General features: G+C 38.1%; 2 protein-coding genes across 2 annotated transcripts; both read left to right on the forward strand.

Annotated features, from left to right (window-relative positions):
* Window positions 1-5,984: 5,984 nt before the first annotated feature.
* LOC132698608 (piggyBac transposable element-derived protein 4-like) lies at window positions 5,985-6,954 on the forward strand. The gene is given in 4 exon segments (XM_060664802.1): window positions 5,985-6,431; window positions 6,433-6,606; window positions 6,707-6,839; window positions 6,841-6,954. Coding segments are annotated over 4 exon segments (783 nt in total). The 5' UTR covers window positions 5,985-6,069.
* A 4,428-nt stretch (window positions 6,955-11,382) lies between these two features.
* On the forward strand, window positions 11,383-12,352 carry LOC132698773 (piggyBac transposable element-derived protein 4-like). Its single transcript, XM_060665015.1, is given in 4 exon segments — window positions 11,383-11,829; window positions 11,831-12,004; window positions 12,105-12,251; window positions 12,253-12,352. Coding segments are annotated over 4 exon segments (783 nt in total). The 5' UTR covers window positions 11,383-11,467.
* The last annotated feature ends 8,454 nt before the right edge of the window (window positions 12,353-20,806 follow it).

Here is a 20,806-nt window from a genome sequence, read left to right on the forward strand (position 1 = left end):
TTCGGAATTTTCGACTGTTAACGGTTTCAACGATCGACTATGATTAACTCTATGTAGATCCGTATTTTCTTTTATATTCGACGACGTGAAAACGCCATTTGGAATGTTGAGGTTATAGAGGAGCACCATTTTTTATGACACCACTTCCTTTAAATGTATTCTTACTGTTATCGTTTCTCTTTGAAAATTAATCAAATTACCGTCTTGATCCACTATTTTATTTATTTATAGGTAAATATATAACATTTGACACTTTTTCGATTATACGAAATCCGCTCGGCACACTAGGATAAAACATGTGTAGTATATGTACTGAGTTATTATTATTATAAGAATTCTTTATCAAATTACATTCTACACAAACAGAATTTACTTTCGAAATATTTATCGGAAATTCGGATATGTGTAATTGATTGGCAGACAGTTTTCTATTTTTTAATCCCAACAATTTTGCAATCGAATCGCCTTTTTCAAAATGTATCGTCTCGTTGGATTTGATTTCGTATTTTAGTGTATTAAGATTGGCCCTCATAAATAAAACGATTTCGTCATTCATCGACAATTCCTTTTCAATCACATTTGTTTTTTGTTGTTTCTTTTGTTTTTCTTTTTTCAATGTTTCGTTTTTCTCCGTAATCTTCTCCATTATAAACTTTTCAATGTCGTTAATTTCACAACTACCTTCGGGTACGGCAATAACTTGACTTCCGATATAAAATTTATTGTTGGAATTGTCTACATTGGGAATTGTGTTGAAAGTAACAAAGTCGATCAATCCGATCGCATAACTTTTTGAATCGTCCAAAACGATGGGAGAATATATTTTAGTCGAAAGTATCGAGTCTTTACCAGATAATGTAAACGTATACATACCGACCGATCTGTACAAAGGTTATCGTATTAATGAATAACAGTTTGCTAATAATAAATAATTTATTCGGAAAGAAAATGTAAACATAGCTGACCACAATTCACGGTATTAAATTTTTGATAAACATCGTAATTGTATCGTATATTGCACGGTCCATTCGAATTGAAATATGTCAATGCTTCCAGTGGCGGAGGTAGATTTCCATAACTGTCAAAATACATGATATTAGGTCCCTGTTTTTTGTAACATGTCCAGTGGGTTCCGGTTCCGCTTCTACTGTCCAAGTTGATTATACTTCGTTCATTTTTTCTTATTTTTCTGGGCAGATTATCTCTCATAAAAACACCCCTAAACCAAGGTATTTTCAACAACTTTTTAGCATACTTTTCCAACTGAGTATTCGTTAACGGATAATCGTTAGGTATTTGCTTCTTATTCATTTTATTAATTTGTACTGCAATTGCGACGCCGGTACTAAGTTTACTATTTATTTGTTAACGGTTATATGGCTTAAGAAAAAGTCCCATTCCTGTTTTATACGGTTTTAAGTATATGCCTTTACCCATTGCGATCGCTTCCATGGTTTTGTTGTGACGTTGCGATTCTTGCAATTGTTTCGTTGCCGATTTCGCATCGTTTACAGCTTTCGCGATACCCGCAGCTCCACCGGAAAGAGCACCGAGCGCCGAAAGTCCAGCAAATATCGGAATGAGCGGTAAAACACCACCCGTTTATGGTATCGGTACGATACGATTAGGTTTGATTTTATTTTTTAAACTCTGAGCCGCCTTTAATGCGACACGAATTGCATCACCATAAGTACTAGGTTTTTGTTTAATAACGTGTTTTTTAATTTGTTTAGTAGCATTTGTAAAGCCAATTTTTTTCTCTCGTCGCCGTCGTCGTTGTATCGCACTTGTTTTACGTTTTCTTGGATTAGTGTTCTTTCTTCTGACCATTGTACCGATTACAACTTCTAATTAGTACTGAAAGTGTTTTCCATCTTTTCCATCTTTATTCACTATTTATAATTTGAAGTTTTTAGGTGGTGTGTATACGCAACTGTCGTCGTCGTCGTCATTGTCGAGACTTAATTTTCATTTTCTATTATCAATATTCGATATTTTTGATAGAATCATCCATTTATATGTTTTTCTCATTATCTTCTTCGTTTAATCTTTTTGTCCTTTTTATTTCATTTCTATCAATCGTGGCAGCTTTTCTTTTCCGATTATGAACTAATACGATACGAGGTTTCTATTTTGAAATTTCATTATCTTCATCATCATTTAGAATGCTTTTAGGTCGAACTCTATCTAATGGATAATCGTCTGCGATATCAAAATCTTTCTTATCTTCATATGTCTGTTGTTTCGATTTGCTGTTTTCTTTTGGCTGCTGTGTCTTCTTTTTCTTCTTTTGGCTGCAAATATTCTTTTTCTCTCTCTGATTTATCATCTTGGCTAAAGAATCCTCAATTTCGTATAAACTTTTTTTAGTTTTTTGTAGTTTTTTTAAACAAGTTTGAATTAATCTCCTGGAACGGTAATAGTAACCACCACCGCCGCGGTATGTATTTGGAATGCCCATTCCGAGTTTTAATTTTGTTTTCATTGCCACCTACTTACTCCTAAAGCGGCAATTTTCTCCTTCCACCCGGAATTTTTAGCTTTAAATCTAGTTAAAGCCTTGGAAGCTAATACCTTATCTGCCTCGTGACGTTTGTTTAAGTCACTTTCCGTTGAATAGGCGATATCGTGTTGTTTGCATGCATTGTCCAAACCGTTTATGCCGGAATCGTTTTTAGCGAGACGTTTTTCAACTTTTGTACCGGGGCCGCACCAATTATACCCCGGAATATGCATTTCAAAAGGCAATTTGTTGATTACCGTATTTAATAAACCGTTACCTGATGCGTAACATTTCATGCTGACGATCGTGTGTGTTCGTTTTGTTAGTACAAACTAATATAAAAAGTTTGTAAGTCATCTATTTTATATCATTATGAATAGTATGGTGTTTTAGAAAACAATCACATTATGAAACTTATTAAACAAAGTACTACATTAGATATTGAAAATAATATGTTTCACGAAAAATCTTACAAGAGGCATGGTAAATTGTTTCCCGCAACAATAAGATGTATTATCGTGGGTCCTTCGAAATGCGGTAAAACTAACGTAATCGAACAGGAGAACGGTGTAAAATTTGAAAACGTATACATTTATTCGCGATCTTTGAACTAACCAAAATATATTTACCTGGATCAACTGCTGAAATCAATAAAAGGTATTCGATATTTTACATTTAACGCCGGTGAAAGCATTATGCATCCGTCGGAGGCTAAACCGAACAGTATTTTCATTTTCGACGATGTAGCGTGCGACAACCAAGATGTCATACGCGAATACTTTACTATGGGACGACATAATAAAATTGATTCGTTTTATTTATGTCAAACGTATGCTAAAATACCTAAACATCTTATAAGAGACAATGCTAATTGTCTCGTAATTTTCAAACAAAACGATTTAAATTTGAAACACATATACAACGATCATATCGGTACCGATATGACTTTTGAACGTTTTAAAGAAATGTGTGCTTTATGCTGGAACGAAGCGTTTAGTTTCCTAACTAACCAAGGAGGTCGATATAGGAAAACATTTGATTGCTTCATACATTTCTAATCGTCCTATCGCGGCGGCGGCGGCAGCGGAAGCTGTTTCGACCTGTTCAGGAGCTGTTCAGACCTGTTCAGAAGCTGTTTAGACCTGATCAAGAGCTGTTTTAGACCTGTTCAGGAGCTGTTTAGGTCCCCGATCAAAAGTTGTTTACGCCTGATCAGAGAGAGCTGTTCCTATAAAGGTTATTCACTAGTGGTTCTACATTCAGAACATAACTTGCTATAGACGGTGATATCGAGCGCTATGATCAGTCAACAAAATGATAAAGTTTTGAAAAAACGATTAATTTCTAAACGTAAGGATATAAGAAAAAAACTTGAAGAATTAAAACGTGGTGAAATGATGCAAGAGACAATGTTTAAGCCTATTACAAAACGATTGAAAAATATCGAGTCTTCTTTGCAAAATTCAACAAGAACAACAACGCCAGCAACCACGACGACGAAGACGACTCTGGTAAGTGATGTAACACGAACTACTCCAAAGTATCATCCTCCCGTAAAAGTGGAGGAGCCCGCCGCCGCCGCCGCAGCAGCAGCGGCCGCCGCCACAGCAGAAGAACAAACTTTACCACTATCAGTAATTCAAAAGAAACGAAAAATATTGCCTAGACAGTTATCATTTAATTCGACTCCTATTAGTAATTACGATTCACCGAGTGAAATGAAACAATCAATTATAGATGAAATTGATTCAGATTATGAAGACAACGTAGTAAACGTAGACAAGGAATCTACTAGTCGATTTGAAGATATCGGACCAGTGTCTTTTATTGAATATTTGGATCAATACGATCCATTACCACGGAAATATATTCGAGAAATGTACGAAGATACCGAAAATAGAGAGTTTGATCACAAGTATGGCGTTGGAATGGATAAAAGTACTGAAAAAATTTTTATTGGTAACTCACAAGTAGATATTCAAGGATCAGATATTTATGTTCAAGGTAAACGGTACAGAGGTACTCAAGGTTTATACGAATTGTTATTTAAAAAGTATCCTAACAATAGTTTATTTAACGAACAAGACAGGGAAAATTATAAACAAATTGTATACAAAACGAACGCTCACAAAAGACATTATAAACCCAATGCTCAAATTGACGGAAGTAAGCTGAAAAAATATAAAAATATTATTGCACCAACAACAACAACTGGGGGAAAGGGTTTAACCCTTTCGAGACGAGCGACGGATTTATCCGGTTCTTTATTTTTTGGCCTCCAGACGGGTGTCGGATATATACGTCTTACTAAAATATAATTCTACGAACGGTTGTCGTTTAAGTCCGACACACACCATTTGAAATTTCCCGTGTCTGTGGGACTGCCGTCGAGTTACTCCGTGCCGGCTAGCTTGGCTAAGAGACGATTGTCGGAGATATACGGTCCCGACGGAAATACACGACAGTCGTCGATCGAATTATTGGGAACTACGCACCTGCACTCTGCACGTGTTTTTAGTTCAGTGCTGCTCAGAATGTCGTACGATGAAGGTGCCGGTCCGTCGCGGCCTAAAAGAGCAAAGCACGATACTGCAAAATTACAACATTTCTGTGGTTTAGAACCTAGAGAGGCTAGAGAAATAATGAAAAATGTAAATGATTTCGAAGAATTTTGTGTCAGTAGTGACGAAGAACCGTTCAGTGCTAGCGGGAGTGAATATGAGCCCGGTACAACAAGTGAAAGTGAGGCGTTTGAAAGCGACAATGAAGTGTTGGGGGACGAAAGCGATACAGAGCAATTAAATGTAGAGGAAGGGAATGTAAAGGAAGACATCGGAGTTGGGGAAATGCAGCCATCAGAAGGGATACAAATAGACTGGACAAATAACGAATTTAAGCCCCAGAAACATGCATTTATAAATGACCGAACTGGAATAAATCCTGATATGAATCTTGGTCAAAATTCAACTGAAATAGATTACTTTTTGAATGTTTTCACAGATGATATTGCCAACTTGATTGTGCGTGAAACTAGTCGTTATGCAGCGGAAAATTCACAGGACTGGAAGGATCTTGACATGTCAGAATTTTACGTGTTTCTAGCATTGAATTTAGTTATGCCAAGAAATAAAAAATTATCTGTAAATGAATATTGGTCCACTGATCCCTTGTTAAATTCCCCCATTTTTGGCGAGTACATGTCGAGAGATAGATTCATATCCATATATAGATATTCGCATTTTTGCAACAATGCAGATCCTCCAAATCATGATCGACTTTTCAAAATAGGAGTTCTTCTAGAAAAAATTAAAGAACGATTCAAAAGTGCATTTTATCCTTTTGAGTGTTTAGTTATTGATGAGAGTCTGGTCCTTTTCAAGGGACGTCTCGTGTTCAAGCAATATATTAAAACAAAGAGACACCGTTTTGGAATTAAGTTATATGTCTTATGCGATTGCGAGACAGGCTATATTCTGGATTTTAATGTATACGTTGGGAAGGAAACAGATGCTGATAGTAATAAAAAAACCCTTCTGGGAATCACAGGTGAAGTTGTCGTTAAATTAATGACGCCATACCTGGATAAGGGCCATTCCCTTTATACGGATAATTTTTATACAAGCCCTGCATTGTCTCTTTTTCTGCTTGATAGAAAAACCAACACCTGTAGAACAGTTCGCCAGACACGAAGAGGTATGCCAGATCCAAAAGGAAAACTAAATAAAGGAGAGATATCTTGGAAAAGTTCTGAGAAGCTATTCGCACTGAAATGGAAGAAAGACCGTCAGGATGTGACTATGCTTTCTACGATTCATGAGAACAAGATGATTACCCTACCAAAATTGGACCGAAAAACAGGAGAAAATATACGAAAACCATTGTGTATACTAGATTACAATAAAAAGATGGAAGCAGTCGACCGGTCAGATGTTAGTCACCAGCATAGATTCCATGAGGAAGAATATAAAGTGGTATAAAAAATTGTTTTTCCACTGTATGGACCTATGTATTCTGAATTCACATGCATTGTTTCTGACACAAAATGGAAAGTATATTCCCTTAGCAGTATTCCACTTGAAGGTTATTCGTCAGTTGTTAGAAAGGTAGGTTCATCTATTCAAAAATCAAGCTTGATTATTGATAATAAATAATTTTTAATCTTTTACTATATACTAGTTATGCAAATACTATTACTATTGTTCTAGATGTCCTTGAGCGTAGAGAGCCACAAGTTGTTCCTTCTGCCAAGAAAAGGCTAATAGAGCGCCACTTTCCGTCCTTAGTTCCTGCTACAGAGAAATCAAAAAGACCTATGAGGCGCTGCGTTGTTTGTGCGGACACAACGTGGAGAGAAAAAGAGGAAAGAGTCTCGATATATATGTAATGAATGTAATGTGGGTTTATGCATCGTTCCTTGCTTTGAGACATACCACACCATTAAAAAATTTTAATTTGTATGTATTATTAATAATTCAAGTTAAGTTGCTTTGTTTTTGACTAGATTAAGTTACAGTGGCTTTTTTGTCATGTAGAAATAATCTATTGTTACGTATTATCAATAAATCGTATATAAGAATTTATTTTTCCTAGTCAAAACATTTTTTAAACCTTTAAATTTAATATAAACCTTATATTCATGTTTTTTCTCACTGTCGGAGTTATCCGACGCTCGTCTCTAGGTCAATATCGAAACGCCCGTCTGGGGAAATGATTAAAGTGCCGTCTCGAAAGGGTTAATGACAACAATGGAAGTGACACCCAATAAAAAAGATTACATTCATTGGGACGATCCAAATGAATTAGTCGATCGATTGCGTCTACTCGTGTCGTCACAGTCTGCAGGTCATACGGGTCACTTAAATGAGATAAATTCGCTAATTGAAGAATTGCGCGAAGCCGATATTATAGAATGAAGCCGTCGAAATTTATTACGGATAACAAGCGACAAGTTGTCGAGGAACTTCATAAACCTGCTCGTATAAACTTTAAAAGTAGAAAAACTATAAATAAATCTTTATATGATCTGTTTCAAGCTACCTTATCGAAATAATTCCGTACGCAAAACAGAATCGTGGATACAAATACATACTAATTGTAATAAATTGTTATTCTAAATTGGTTTGGGTGCTACCTGTAAAAAATAAGTCGGGAGCGGAAGTGACGAGAGCTATGGAAACAATTTTAAAGTCCACCAAAAAACCAAAAAATTTACAAACTGACGCTGGGGCTGAATTTTTTAACAAAGACTTTCAAAATTTAATGAAAAAATATCATATCAATCATTATAATGTATTTAGCGAGAAAAAGGCCGCTATAGTGGAAAGAGTGAACCGTGAAAAAAATATAATGTGGAAAGAGTTTAGTCTACGAGGAAACTATAAATGGATCGACATATTATCGGAAATTGTTAGAAACTACAATAATACACATCACAGCGTAATTAAAATGAAACCGGCCGATGTTATAAAAAAGCACGAAAAAAAGCTAATGGAAGTTTAATCGAATAAAAATGACAAATCTTAATACCAAATTTAAGATTGGCGATCGCGTACGAATATCGAAGAGGCGAGGTGTTTTCGATAAAAAATACCAACCAAATTGGTCAACGGAAATTTTTACGGTAGATAAAGTTCAACTAACCAATCCCACTACGTATTTATTAAAAGATGAAAATAATCAAAATATTCTCGGTGGATTTTACAACGGACAATTGCAAAAAGTGAAGTTTCCACACGTTTACCTGGTTGAAAAAATTCTCAAAAGGAAACGCGATAAAGTGTTTGTAAAGTGGTTGGGGTTTGATAACAAACACAATAGTTGGATAGATATAAATAATGTTGCGTAGGTGTGAGGAAGATTCAGTTGCAAATTAGTAGTGCTGGTATAACATTTAAAAAATGTTTATCCTCGACGTTCAAGGATTTCAGTATAAACAGAGCGATTATAGCGTTAGAGAAATCGCAATTATAAACGTGCCCAGCGGAGAAGTGTTTCATAGAATGGTGAAAACACCTTGTCCGTATAACTGGTTCACAGGTGAAATTAGAAATCATCTTTTGAAGACCACGAATCGTGTCCACGGACTATCCTGGGATGAAAAAGAAGATGAGACCTGTCTACCTCAAGAAAGTATAGTTAGTTTTATTAGAAACGTTGTACAAAATAACTATATCTATGTTAAAGGCAATTGTAAGGGGGATTGTGGGCCGGATCATCGGTGGCGTCGGTGGCGCTGTTGGTGCGGTGGAGGAATTATACCGGGCCCTTTGGACGCCCGTCGATGGCCGCCCAGTTCCCGCTCGGGATAGGCACATCGCGGCTGCGGCACCTATGCGCCCGGGCGCGCGGCGCGCTCATAGATTTAAAAGATATCAGGAATTGTATGGTAAGGACAGGTCTGCGCTCGCGGACCTTATCGTTCGCGGCGTGGACCCCGGCGCAGTGGGCGTTGTCCCTCCGGAGGAGGAGATCCGCGCTCACTACGAGGCAGTCTTCGCGGGGGCCGCTCCGGAAGATGGGCAGATGATCTCGGATTATAAAAGACCGACTCAGGGTCTGTATTCGCCTGTCCTCCTGCGATCCGTGGAGGCTGCCATTAGATGCCCAAGGGCGTCCTGTGCCGCCGGTCCGGACGGCATGTCGGGGGCCGACCTGAGGAGGCTGGATGTCAGGAGTGTGGCGATCCTATACAACGCCATGCTCCTGACCCGCCGCACTACTACTAACTTAAAACGATTAATTTCTAAACGTAAGGATATAAGAAAAAAACTTGAAGAATTAAAACGTGGTGAAATGATGCAAGAGACAATGTTTAAGCCTATTACAAAACGATTGAAAAATATCGAGTCTTCTTTGCAAAATTCAACAAGAACAACAACGCCAGCAACCACGACGACGAAGACGACTCTGGTAAGTGATGTAACACGAACTACTCCAAAGTATCATCCTCCCGTAAAAGTGGAGGAGCCCGCCGCCGCCGCCGCAGCAGCAGCGGCCGCCGCCACAGCAGAAGAACAAACTTTACCACTATCAGTAATTCAAAAGAAACGAAAAATATTGCCTAGACAGTTATCATTTAATTCGACTCCTATTAGTAATTACGATTCACCGAGTGAAATGAAACAATCAATTATAGATGAAATTGATTCAGATTATGAAGACAACGTAGTAAACGTAGACAAGGAATCTACTAGTCGATTTGAAGATATCGGACCAGTGTCTTTTATTGAATATTTGGATCAATACGATCCATTACCACGGAAATATATTCGAGAAATGTACGAAGATACCGAAAATAGAGAGTTTGATCACAAGTATGGCGTTGGAATGGATAAAAGTACTGAAAAAATTTTTATTGGTAACTCACAAGTAGATATTCAAGGATCAGATATTTATGTTCAAGGTAAACGGTACAGAGGTACTCAAGGTTTATACGAATTGTTATTTAAAAAGTATCCTAACAATAGTTTATTTAACGAACAAGACAGGGAAAATTATAAACAAATTGTATACAAAACGAACGCTCACAAAAGACATTATAAACCCAATGCTCAAATTGACGGAAGTAAGCTGAAAAAATATAAAAATATTATTGCACCAACAACAACAACTGGGGGAAAGGGTTTAACCCTTTCGAGACGAGCGACGGATTTATCCGGTTCTTTATTTTTTGGCCTCCAGACGGGTGTCGGATATATACGTCTTACTAAAATATAATTCTACGAACGGTTGTCGTTTAAGTCCGACACACACCATTTGAAATTTCCCGTGTCTGTGGGACTGCCGTCGAGTTACTCCGTGCCGGCTAGCTTGGCTAAGAGACGATTGTCGGAGATATACGGTCCCGACGGAAATACACGACAGTCGTCGATCGAATTATTGGGAACTACGCACCTGCACTCTGCACGTGTTTTTAGTTCAGTGCTGCTCAGAATGTCGTACGATGAAGGTGCCGGTCCGTCGCGGCCTAAAAGAGCAAAGCACGATACTGCAAAATTACAACATTTCTGTGGTTTAGAACCTAGAGAGGCTAGAGAAATAATGAAAAATGTAAATGATTTCGAAGAATTTTGTGTCAGTAGTGACGAAGAACCGTTCAGTGCTAGCGGGAGTGAATATGAGCCCGGTACAACAAGTGAAAGTGAGGCGTTTGAAAGCGACAATGAAGTGTTGGGGGACGAAAGCGATACAGAGCAATTAAATGTAGAGGAAGGGAATGTAAAGGAAGACATCGGAGTTGGGGAAATGCAGCCATCAGAAGGGATACAAATAGACTGGACAAATAACGAATTTAAGCCCCAGAAACATGCATTTATAAATGACCGAACTGGAATAAATCCTGATATGAATCTTGGTCAAAATTCAACTGAAATAGATTACTTTTTGAATGTTTTCACAGATGATATTGCCAACTTGATTGTGCGTGAAACTAGTCGTTATGCAGCGGAAAATTCACAGGACTGGAAGGATCTTGACATGTCAGAATTTTACGTGTTTCTAGCATTGAATTTAGTTATGCCAAGAAATAAAAAATTATCTGTAAATGAATATTGGTCCACTGATCCCTTGTTAAATTCCCCCATTTTTGGCGAGTACATGTCGAGAGATAGATTCATGTCCATATATAGATATTCGCATTTTTGCAACAATGCAGATCCTCCAAATCATGATCGACTTTTCAAAATAGGAGTTCTTCTAGAAAAAATTAAAGAACGATTCAAAAGTGCATTTTATCCTTTTGAGTGTTTAGTTATTGATGAGAGTCTGGTCCTTTTCAAGGGACGTCTCGTGTTCAAGCAATATATTAAAACAAAGAGACACCGTTTTGGAATTAAGTTATATGTCTTATGCGATTGCGAGACAGGCTATATTCTGGATTTTAATGTATACGTTGGGAAGGAAACAGATGCTGATAGTAATAAAAAAACCCTTCTGGGAATCACAGGTGAAGTTGTCGTTAAATTAATGACGCCATACCTGGATAAGGGCCATTCCCTTTATACGGATAATTTTTATACAAGCCCTGCATTGTCTCTTTTTCTGCTTGATAGAAAAACCAACACCTGTAGAACAGTTCGCCAGACACGAAGAGGTATGCCAGATCCAAAAGGAAAACTAAATAAAGGAGAGATATCTTGGAAAAGTTCTGAGAAGCTATTCGCACTGAAATGGAAGAAAGACCGTCAGGATGTGACTATGCTTTCTACGATTCATGAGAACAAGATGATTACCCTACCAAAATTGGACCGAAAAACAGGAGAAAATATACGAAAACCATTGTGTATACTAGATTACAATAAAAAGATGGAAGCAGTCGACCGGTCAGATGTTAGTCACCAGCATAGATTCCATGAGGAAGAATATAAAGTGGTATAAAAAATTGTTTTTCCACTGTATGGACCTATGTATTCTGAATTCACATGCATTGTTTCTGACACAAAATGGAAAGTATATTCCCTTAGCAGTATTCCACTTGAAGGTTATTCGTCAGTTGTTAGAAAGGTAGGTTCATCTATTCAAAAATCAAGCTTGATTATTGATAATAAATAATTTTTAATCTTTTACTATATACTAGTTATGCAAATACTATTACTATTGTTCTAGATGTCCTTGAGCGTAGAGAGCCACAAGTTGTTCCTTCTGCCAAGAAAAGGCTAACAGAGCGCCACTTTCCGTCCTTAGTTCCTGCTACAGAGAAATCAAAAAGACCTATGAGGCGCTGCGTTGTTTGTGCGGACACAACGTGGAGAGAAAAAGAGGAAAGAGTCTCGATATATATGTAATGAATGTAATGTGGGTTTATGCATCGTTCCTTGCTTTGAGACATACCACACCATTAAAAAATTTTAATTTGTATGTATTATTAATAATTCAAGTTAAGTTGCTTTGTTTTTGACTAGATTAAGTTACAGTGGCTTTTTTGTCATGTAGAAATAATCTATTGTTACGTATTATCAATAAATCGTATATAAGAATTTATTTTTCCTAGTCAAAACATTTTTTAAACCTTTAAATTTAATATAAACCTTATATTCATGTTTTTTCTCACTGTCGGAGTTATCCGACGCTCGTCTCTAGGTCAATATCGAAACGCCCGTCTGGGGAAATGATTAAAGTGCCGTCTCGAAAGGGTTAATGACAACAATGGAAGTGACACCCAATAAAAAAGATTACATTCATTGGGACGATCCAAATGAATTAGTCGATCGATTGCGTCTACTCGTGTCGTCACAGTCTGCAGGTCATACGGGTCACTTAAATGAGATAAATTCGCTAATTGAAGAATTGCGCGAAGCCGATATTATAGAATGAAGCCGTCGAAATTTATTACGGATAACAAGCGACAAGTTGTCGAGGAACTTCATAAACCTGCTCGTATAAACTTTAAAAGTAGAAAAACTATAAATAAATCTTTATATGATCTGTTTCAAGCTACCTTATCGAAATAATTCCGTACGCAAAACAGAATCGTGGATACAAATACATACTAATTGTAATAAATTGTTATTCTAAATTGGTTTGGGTGCTACCTGTAAAAAATAAGTCGGGAGCGGAAGTGACGAGAGCTATGGAAACAATTTTAAAGTCCACCAAAAAACCAAAAAATTTACAAACTGACGCTGGGGCTGAATTTTTTAACAAAGACTTTCAAAATTTAATGAAAAAATATCATATCAATCATTATAATGTATTTAGCGAGAAAAAGGCCGCTATAGTGGAAAGAGTGAACCGTGAAAAAAATATAATGTGGAAAGAGTTTAGTCTACGAGGAAACTATAAATGGATCGACATATTATCGGAAATTGTTAGAAACTACAATAATACACATCACAGCGTAATTAAAATGAAACCGGCCGATGTTATAAAAAAGCACGAAAAAAAGCTAATGGAAGTTTAATCGAATAAAAATGACAAATCTTAATACCAAATTTAAGATTGGCGATCGCGTACGAATATCGAAGAGGCGAGGTGTTTTCGATAAAAAATACCAACCAAATTGGTCAACGGAAATTTTTACGGTAGATAAAGTTCAACTAACCAATCCCACTACGTATTTATTAAAAGATGAAAATAATCAAAATATTCTCGGTGGATTTTACAACGGACAATTGCAAAAAGTGAAGTTTCCACACGTTTACCTGGTTGAAAAAATTCTCAAAAGGAAACGCGATAAAGTGTTTGTAAAGTGGTTGGGGTTTGATAACAAACACAATAGTTGGATAGATATAAATAATGTTGCGTAGGTGTGAGGAAGATTCAGTTGCAAATTAGTAGTGCTGGTATAACATTTAAAAAATGTTTATCCTCGACGTTCAAGGATTTCAGTATAAACAGAGCGATTATAGCGTTAGAGAAATCGCAATTATAAACGTGCCCAGCGGAGAAGTGTTTCATAGAATGGTGAAAACACCTTGTCCGTATAACTGGTTCACAGGTGAAATTAGAAATCATCTTTTGAAGACCACGAATCGTGTCCACGGACTATCCTGGGATGAAAAAGAAGATGAGACCTGTCTACCTCAAGAAAGTATAGTTAGTTTTATTAGAAACGTTGTACAAAATAACTATATCTATGTTAAAGGCAATTGTAAGGGGGATTGTGGGCCGGATCATCGGTGGCGTCGGTGGCGCTGTTGGTGCGGTGGAGGAATTATACCGGGCCCTTTGGACGCCCGTCGATGGCCGCCCAGTTCCCGCTCGGGATAGGCACATCGCGGCTGCGGCACCTATGCGCCCGGGCGCGCGGCGCGCTCATAGATTTAAAAGATATCAGGAATTGTATGGTAAGGACAGGTCTGCGCTCGCGGACCTTATCGTTCGCGGCGTGGACCCCGGCGCAGTGGGCGTTGTCCCTCCGGAGGAGGAGATCCGCGCTCACTACGAGGCAGTCTTCGCGGGGGCCGCTCCGGAAGATGGGCAGATGATCTCGGATTATAAAAGACCGACTCAGGGTCTGTATTCGCCTGTCCTCCTGCGATCCGTGGAGGCTGCCATTAGATGCCCAAGGGCGTCCTGTGCCGCCGGTCCGGACGGCATGTCGGGGGCCGACCTGAGGAGGCTGGATGTCAGGAGTGTGGCGATCCTATACAACGCCATGCTCCTGACCCGCCGCACTACTACTAACTTAAAACGATTAATTTCTAAACGTAAGGATATAAGAAAAAAACTTGAAGAATTAAAACGTGGTGAAATGATGCAAGAGACAATGTTTAAGCCTATTACAAAACGATTGAAAAATATCGAGTCTTCTTTGCAAAATTCAACAAGAACAACAACGCCAGCAACCACGACGACGAAGACGACTCTGGTAAGTGATGTAACACGAACTACTCCAAAGTATCATCCTCCCGTAAAAGTGGAGGAGCCCGCCGCCGCCGCCGCAGCAGCAGCGGCCGCCGCCACAGCAGAAGAACAAACTTTACCACTATCAGTAATTCAAAAGAAACGAAAAATATTGCCTAGACAGTTATCATTTAATTCGACTCCTATTAGTAATTACGATTCACCGAGTGAAATGAAACAATCAATTATAGATGAAATTGATTCAGATTATGAAGACAACGTAGTAAACGTAGACAAGGAATCTACTAGTCGATTTGAAGATATCGGACCAGTGTCTTTTATTGAATATTTGGATCAATACGATCCATTACCACGGAAATATATTCGAGAAATGTACGAAGATACCGAAAATAGAGAGTTTGATCACAAGTATGGCGTTGGAATGGATAAAAGTACTGAAAAAATTTTTATTGGTAACTCACAAGTAGATATTCAAGGATCAGATATTTATGTTCAAGGTAAACGGTACAGAGGTACTCAAGGTTTATACGAATTGTTATTTAAAAAGTATCCTAACAATAGTTTATTTAACGAACAAGACAGGGAAAATTATAAACAAATTGTATACAAAACGAACGCTCACAAAAGACATTATAAACCCAATGCTCAAATTGACGGAAGTAAGCTGAAAAAATATAAAAATATTATTGCACCAACAACAACAACTGGGGGAAAGGGTTTAACCCTTTCGAGACGAGCGACGGATTTATCCGGTTCTTTATTTTTTGGCCTCCAGACGGGTGTCGGATATATACGTCTTACTAAAATATAATTCTACCAACGGTTGTCGTTTAAGTCCGACACACACCATTTGAAATTTCCCGTGTCTGTGGGACTGCCGTCGAGTTACTCCGTGCCGGCTAGCTTGGCTAAGAGACGATTGTCGGAGATATACGGTCCCGACGGAAATACACGACAGTCGTCGATCGAATTATTGGGAACTACGCACCTGCACTCTGCACGTGTTTTTAGTTCAGTGCTGCTCAGAATGTCGTACGATGAAGGTGCCGGTCCGTCGCGGCCTAAAAGAGCAAAGCACGATACTGCAAAATTACAACATTTCTGTGGTTTAGAACCTAGAGAGGCTAGAGAAATAATGAAAAATGTAAATGATTTCGAAGAATTTTGTGTCAGTAGTGACGAAGAACCGTTCAGTGCTAGCGGGAGTGAATATGAGCCCGGTACAACAAGTGAAAGTGAGGCGTTTGAAAGCGACAATGAAGTGTTGGGGGACGAAAGCGATACAGAGCAATTAAATGTAGAGGAAGGGAATGTAAAGGAAGACATCGGAGTTGGGGAAATGCAGCCATCAGAAGGGATACAAATAGACTGGACAAATAACGAATTTAAGCCCCAGAAACATGCATTTATAAATGACCGAACTGGAATAAATCCTGATATGAATCTTGGTCAAAATTCAACTGAAATAGATTACTTTTTGAATGTTTTCACAGATGATATTGCCAACTTGATTGTGCGTGAAACTAGTCGTTATGCAGCGGAAAATTCACAGGACTGGAAGGATCTTGACATGTCAGAATTTTACGTGTTTCTAGCATTGAATTTAGTTATGCCAAGAAATAAAAAATTATCTGTAAATGAATATTGGTCCACTGATCCCTTGTTAAATTCCCCCATTTTTGGCGAGTACATGTCGAGAGATAGATTCATATCCATATATAGATATTCGCATTTTTGCAACAATGCAGATCCTCCAAATCATGATCGACTTTTCAAAATAGGAGTTCTTCTAGAAAAAATTAAAGAACGATTCAAAAGTGCATTTTATCCTTTTGAGTGTTTAGTTATTGATGAGAGTCTGGTCCTTTTCAAGGGACGTCTCGTGTTCAAGCAATATATTAAAACAAAGAGACACCGTTTTGGAATTAAGTTATATGTCTTATGCGATTGCGAGACAGGCTATATTCTGGATTTTAATGTATACGTTGGGAAGGAAACAGATGCTGATAGTAATAAAAAAACCCTTCTGGGAATCACAGGTGAAGTTGTCGTTAAATTAATGACGCCATACCTGGATAAGGGCCATTCCCTTTATACGGATAATTTTTATACAAGCCCTGCATTGTCTCTTTTTCTGCTTGATAGAAAAACCAACACCTGTAGAACAGTTCGCCAGACACGAAGAGGTATGCCAGATCCAAAAGGAAAACTAAATAAAGGAGAGATATCTTGGAAAAGTTCTGAGAAGCTATTCGCACTGAAATGGAAGAAAGACCGTCAGGATGTGACTATGCTTTCTACGATTCATGAGAACAAGATGATTACCCTACCAAAATTGGACCGAAAAACAGGAGAAAATATACGAAAACCATTGTGTATACTAGATTACAATAAAAAGATGGAAGCAGTCGACCGGTCAGATGTTAGTCACCAGCATAGATTCCATGAGGAAGAATATAAAGTGGTATAAAAAATTGTTTTTCCACTGTATGGACCTATGTATTCTGAATTCACATGCATTGTTTCTGACACAAAATGGAAAGTATATTCCCTTAGCAGTATTCCACTTGAAGGTTATTCGTCAGTTGTTAGAAAGGTAGGTTCATCTATTCAAAAATCAAGCTTGATTATTGATAATAAATAATTTTTAATCTTTTACTATATACTAGTTATGCAAATACTATTACTATTGTTCTAGATGTCCTTGAGCGTAGAGAGCCACAAGTTGTTCCTTCTGCCAAGAAAAGGCTAACAGAGCGCCACTTTCCGTCCTTAGTTCCTGCTACAGAGAAATCAAAAAGACCTATGAGGCGCTGCGTTGTTTGTGCGGACACAACGTGGAGAGAAAAAGAGGAAAGAGTCTCGATATATATGTAATGAATGTAATGTGGGTTTATGCATCGTTCCTTGCTTTGAGACATACCACACCATTAAAAAATTTTAATTTGTATGTATTATTAATAATTCAAGTTAAGTTGCTTTGTTTTTGACTAGATTAAGTTACAGTGGCTTTTTTGTCATGTAGAAATAATCTATTGTTACGTATTATCAATAAATCGTATATAAGAATTTATTTTTCCTAGTCAAAACATTTTTTAAACCTTTAAATTTAATATAAACCTTATATTCATGTTTTTTCTCACTGTCGGAGTTATCCGACGCTCGTCTCTAGGTCAATATCGAAACGCCCGTCTGGGGAAATGATTAAAGTGCCGTCTCGAAAGGGTTAATGACAACAATGGAAGTGACACCCAATAAAAAAGATTACATTCATTGGGACGATCCAAATGAATTAGTCGATCGATTGCGTCTACTCGTGTCGTCACAGTCTGCAGGTCATACGGGTCACTTAAATGAGATAAATTCGCTAATTGAAGAATTGCGCGAAGCCGATATTATAGAATGAAGCCGTCGAAATTTATTACGGATAACAAGCGACAAGTTGTCGAGGAACTTCATAAACCTGCTCGTATAAACTTTAAAAGTAGAAAAACTATAAATAAATCTTTATATGATCTGTTTCAAGCTACCTTATCGAAATAATTCCGTACGCAAAACAGAATCGTGGATACAAATACATACTAATTGTAATAAATTGTTATTCTAAATTGGTTTGGGTGCTACCTGTAAAAAATAAGTCGGGAGCGGAAGTGACGAGAGCTATGGAAACAATTTTAAAGTCCACCAAAAAACCAAAAAATTTACAAACTGACGCTGGGGCTGAATTTTTTAACAAAGACTTTCAAAATTTAATGAAAAAATATCATATCAATCATTATAATGTATTTAGCGAGAAAAAGGCCGCTATAGTGGAAAGAGTGAACCGTGAAAAAAATATAATGTGGAAAGAGTTTAGTCTACGAGGAAACTATAAATGGATCGACATATTATCGGAAATTGTTAGAAACTACAATAATACACATCACAGCGTAATTAAAATGAAACCGGCCGATGTTATAAAAAAGCACGAAAAAAAGCTAATGGAAGTTTAATCGAATAAAAATGACAAATCTTAATACCAAATTTAAGATTGGCGATCGCGTACGAATATCGAAGAGGCGAGGTGTTTTCGATAAAAAATACCAACCAAATTGGTCAACGGAAATTTTTACGGTAGATAAAGTTCAACTAACCAATCCCACTACGTATTTATTAAAAGATGAAAATAATCAAAATATTCTCGGTGGATTTTACAACGGACAATTGCAAAAAGTGAAGTTTCCACACGTTTACCTGGTTGAAAAAATTCTCAAAAGGAAACGCGATAAAGTGTTTGTAAAGTGGTTGGGGTTTGATAACAAACACAATAGTTGGATAGATATAAATAATGTTGCGTAGGTGTGAGGAAGATTCAGTTGCAAATTAGTAGTGCTGGTATAACATTTAAAAAATGTTTATCCTCGACGTTCAAGGATTTCAGTATAAACAGAGCGATTATAGCGTTAGAGAAATCGCAATTATAAACGTGCCCAGCGGAGAAGTGTTTCATAGAATGGTGAAAACACCTTGTCCGTATAACTGGTTCACAGGTGAAATTAGAAATCATCTTTTGAAGACCACGAATCGTGTCCACGGACTATCCTGGGATGAAAAAGAAGATGAGACCTGTCTACCTCAAGAAAGTATAGTTAGTTTTATTAGAAACGTTGTACAAAATAACTATATCTATGTTAAAGGCAATTGTAAGGGGGATTGTGGGCCGGATCATCGGTGGCGTCGGTGGCGCTGTTGGTGCGGTGGAGGAATTATACCGGGCCCTTTGGACGCCCGTCGATGGCCGCCCAGTTCCCGCTCGGGATAGGCACATCGCGGCTGCGGCACCTATGCGCCCGGGCGCGCGGCGCGCTCATAGATTTAAAAGATATCAGGAATTGTATGGTAAGGACAGGTCTGCGCTCGCGGACCTTATCGTTCGCGGCGTGGACCCCGGCGCAGTGGGCGTTGTCCCTCCGGAGGAGGAGATCCGCGCTCACTACGAGGCAGTCTTCGCGGGGGCCGCTCCGGAAGATGGGCAGATGATCTCGGATTATAAAAGACCGACTCAGGGTCTGTATTCGCCTGTCCTCCTGCGATCCGTGGAGGCTGCCATTAGATGCCCAAGGGCGTCCTGTGCCGCCGGTCCGGACGGCATGTCGGGGGCCGACCTGAGGAGGCTGGATGTCAGGAGTGTGGCGATCCTATACAACGCCATGCTCCTGACCCGCCGCACTACTACTAACTTAAAACGATTAATTTCTAAACGTAAGGATATAAGAAAAAAACTTGAAGAATTAAAACGTGGTGAAATGATGCAAGAGACAATGTTTAAGCCTATTACAAAACGATTGAAAAATATCGAGTCTTCTTTGCAAAATTCAACAAGAACAACAACGCCAGCAACCACGACGACGAAGACGACTCTGGTAAGTGATGTAACACGAACTACTCCAAAGTATCATCCTCCCGTAAAAGTGGAGGAGCCCGCCGCCGCCGCCGCAGCAGCAGCGGCCGCCGCCACAGCAGAAGAACAAACTTTACCACTATCAGTAATTCAAAAGAAACGAAAAATATTGCCTAGACAGTTATCATTTAATTCGACTCCTATTAGTAATTACGATTCACCGAGTGAAATGAAACAATCAATTATAGATGAAATTGATTCAGATTATGAAGACAACGTAGTAAACGTAGACAAGGAATCTACTAGTCGATTTGAAGATATCGGACCAGTGTCTTTTATTGAATATTTGGATCAATACGATCCATTACCACGGAAATATATTGGAGAAATGTACGAAGATACCGAAAATAGAGAGTTTGATCACAAGTATGGCGTTGGAATGGATAAAAGTACTGAAAAAATTTTTATTGGTAACTCACAAGTAGATATTCAAGGATCAGATATTTATGTTCAAGGTAAACGGTACAGAGGTACTCAAGGTTTATACGAATTGTTATTTAAAAAGTATCCTAACAATAGTTTATTTAACGAACAAGACAGGGAAAATTATAAACAAATTG

This window comes from Cylas formicarius, unplaced genomic scaffold, assembly GCF_029955315.1.
Source record: "Cylas formicarius isolate icCylForm1 unplaced genomic scaffold, icCylForm1.1 PGA_scaffold_2__14_contigs__length_35257938, whole genome shotgun sequence".
NCBI classification, from domain to species: Eukaryota; Metazoa; Arthropoda; class Insecta; order Coleoptera; family Brentidae; genus Cylas; species Cylas formicarius.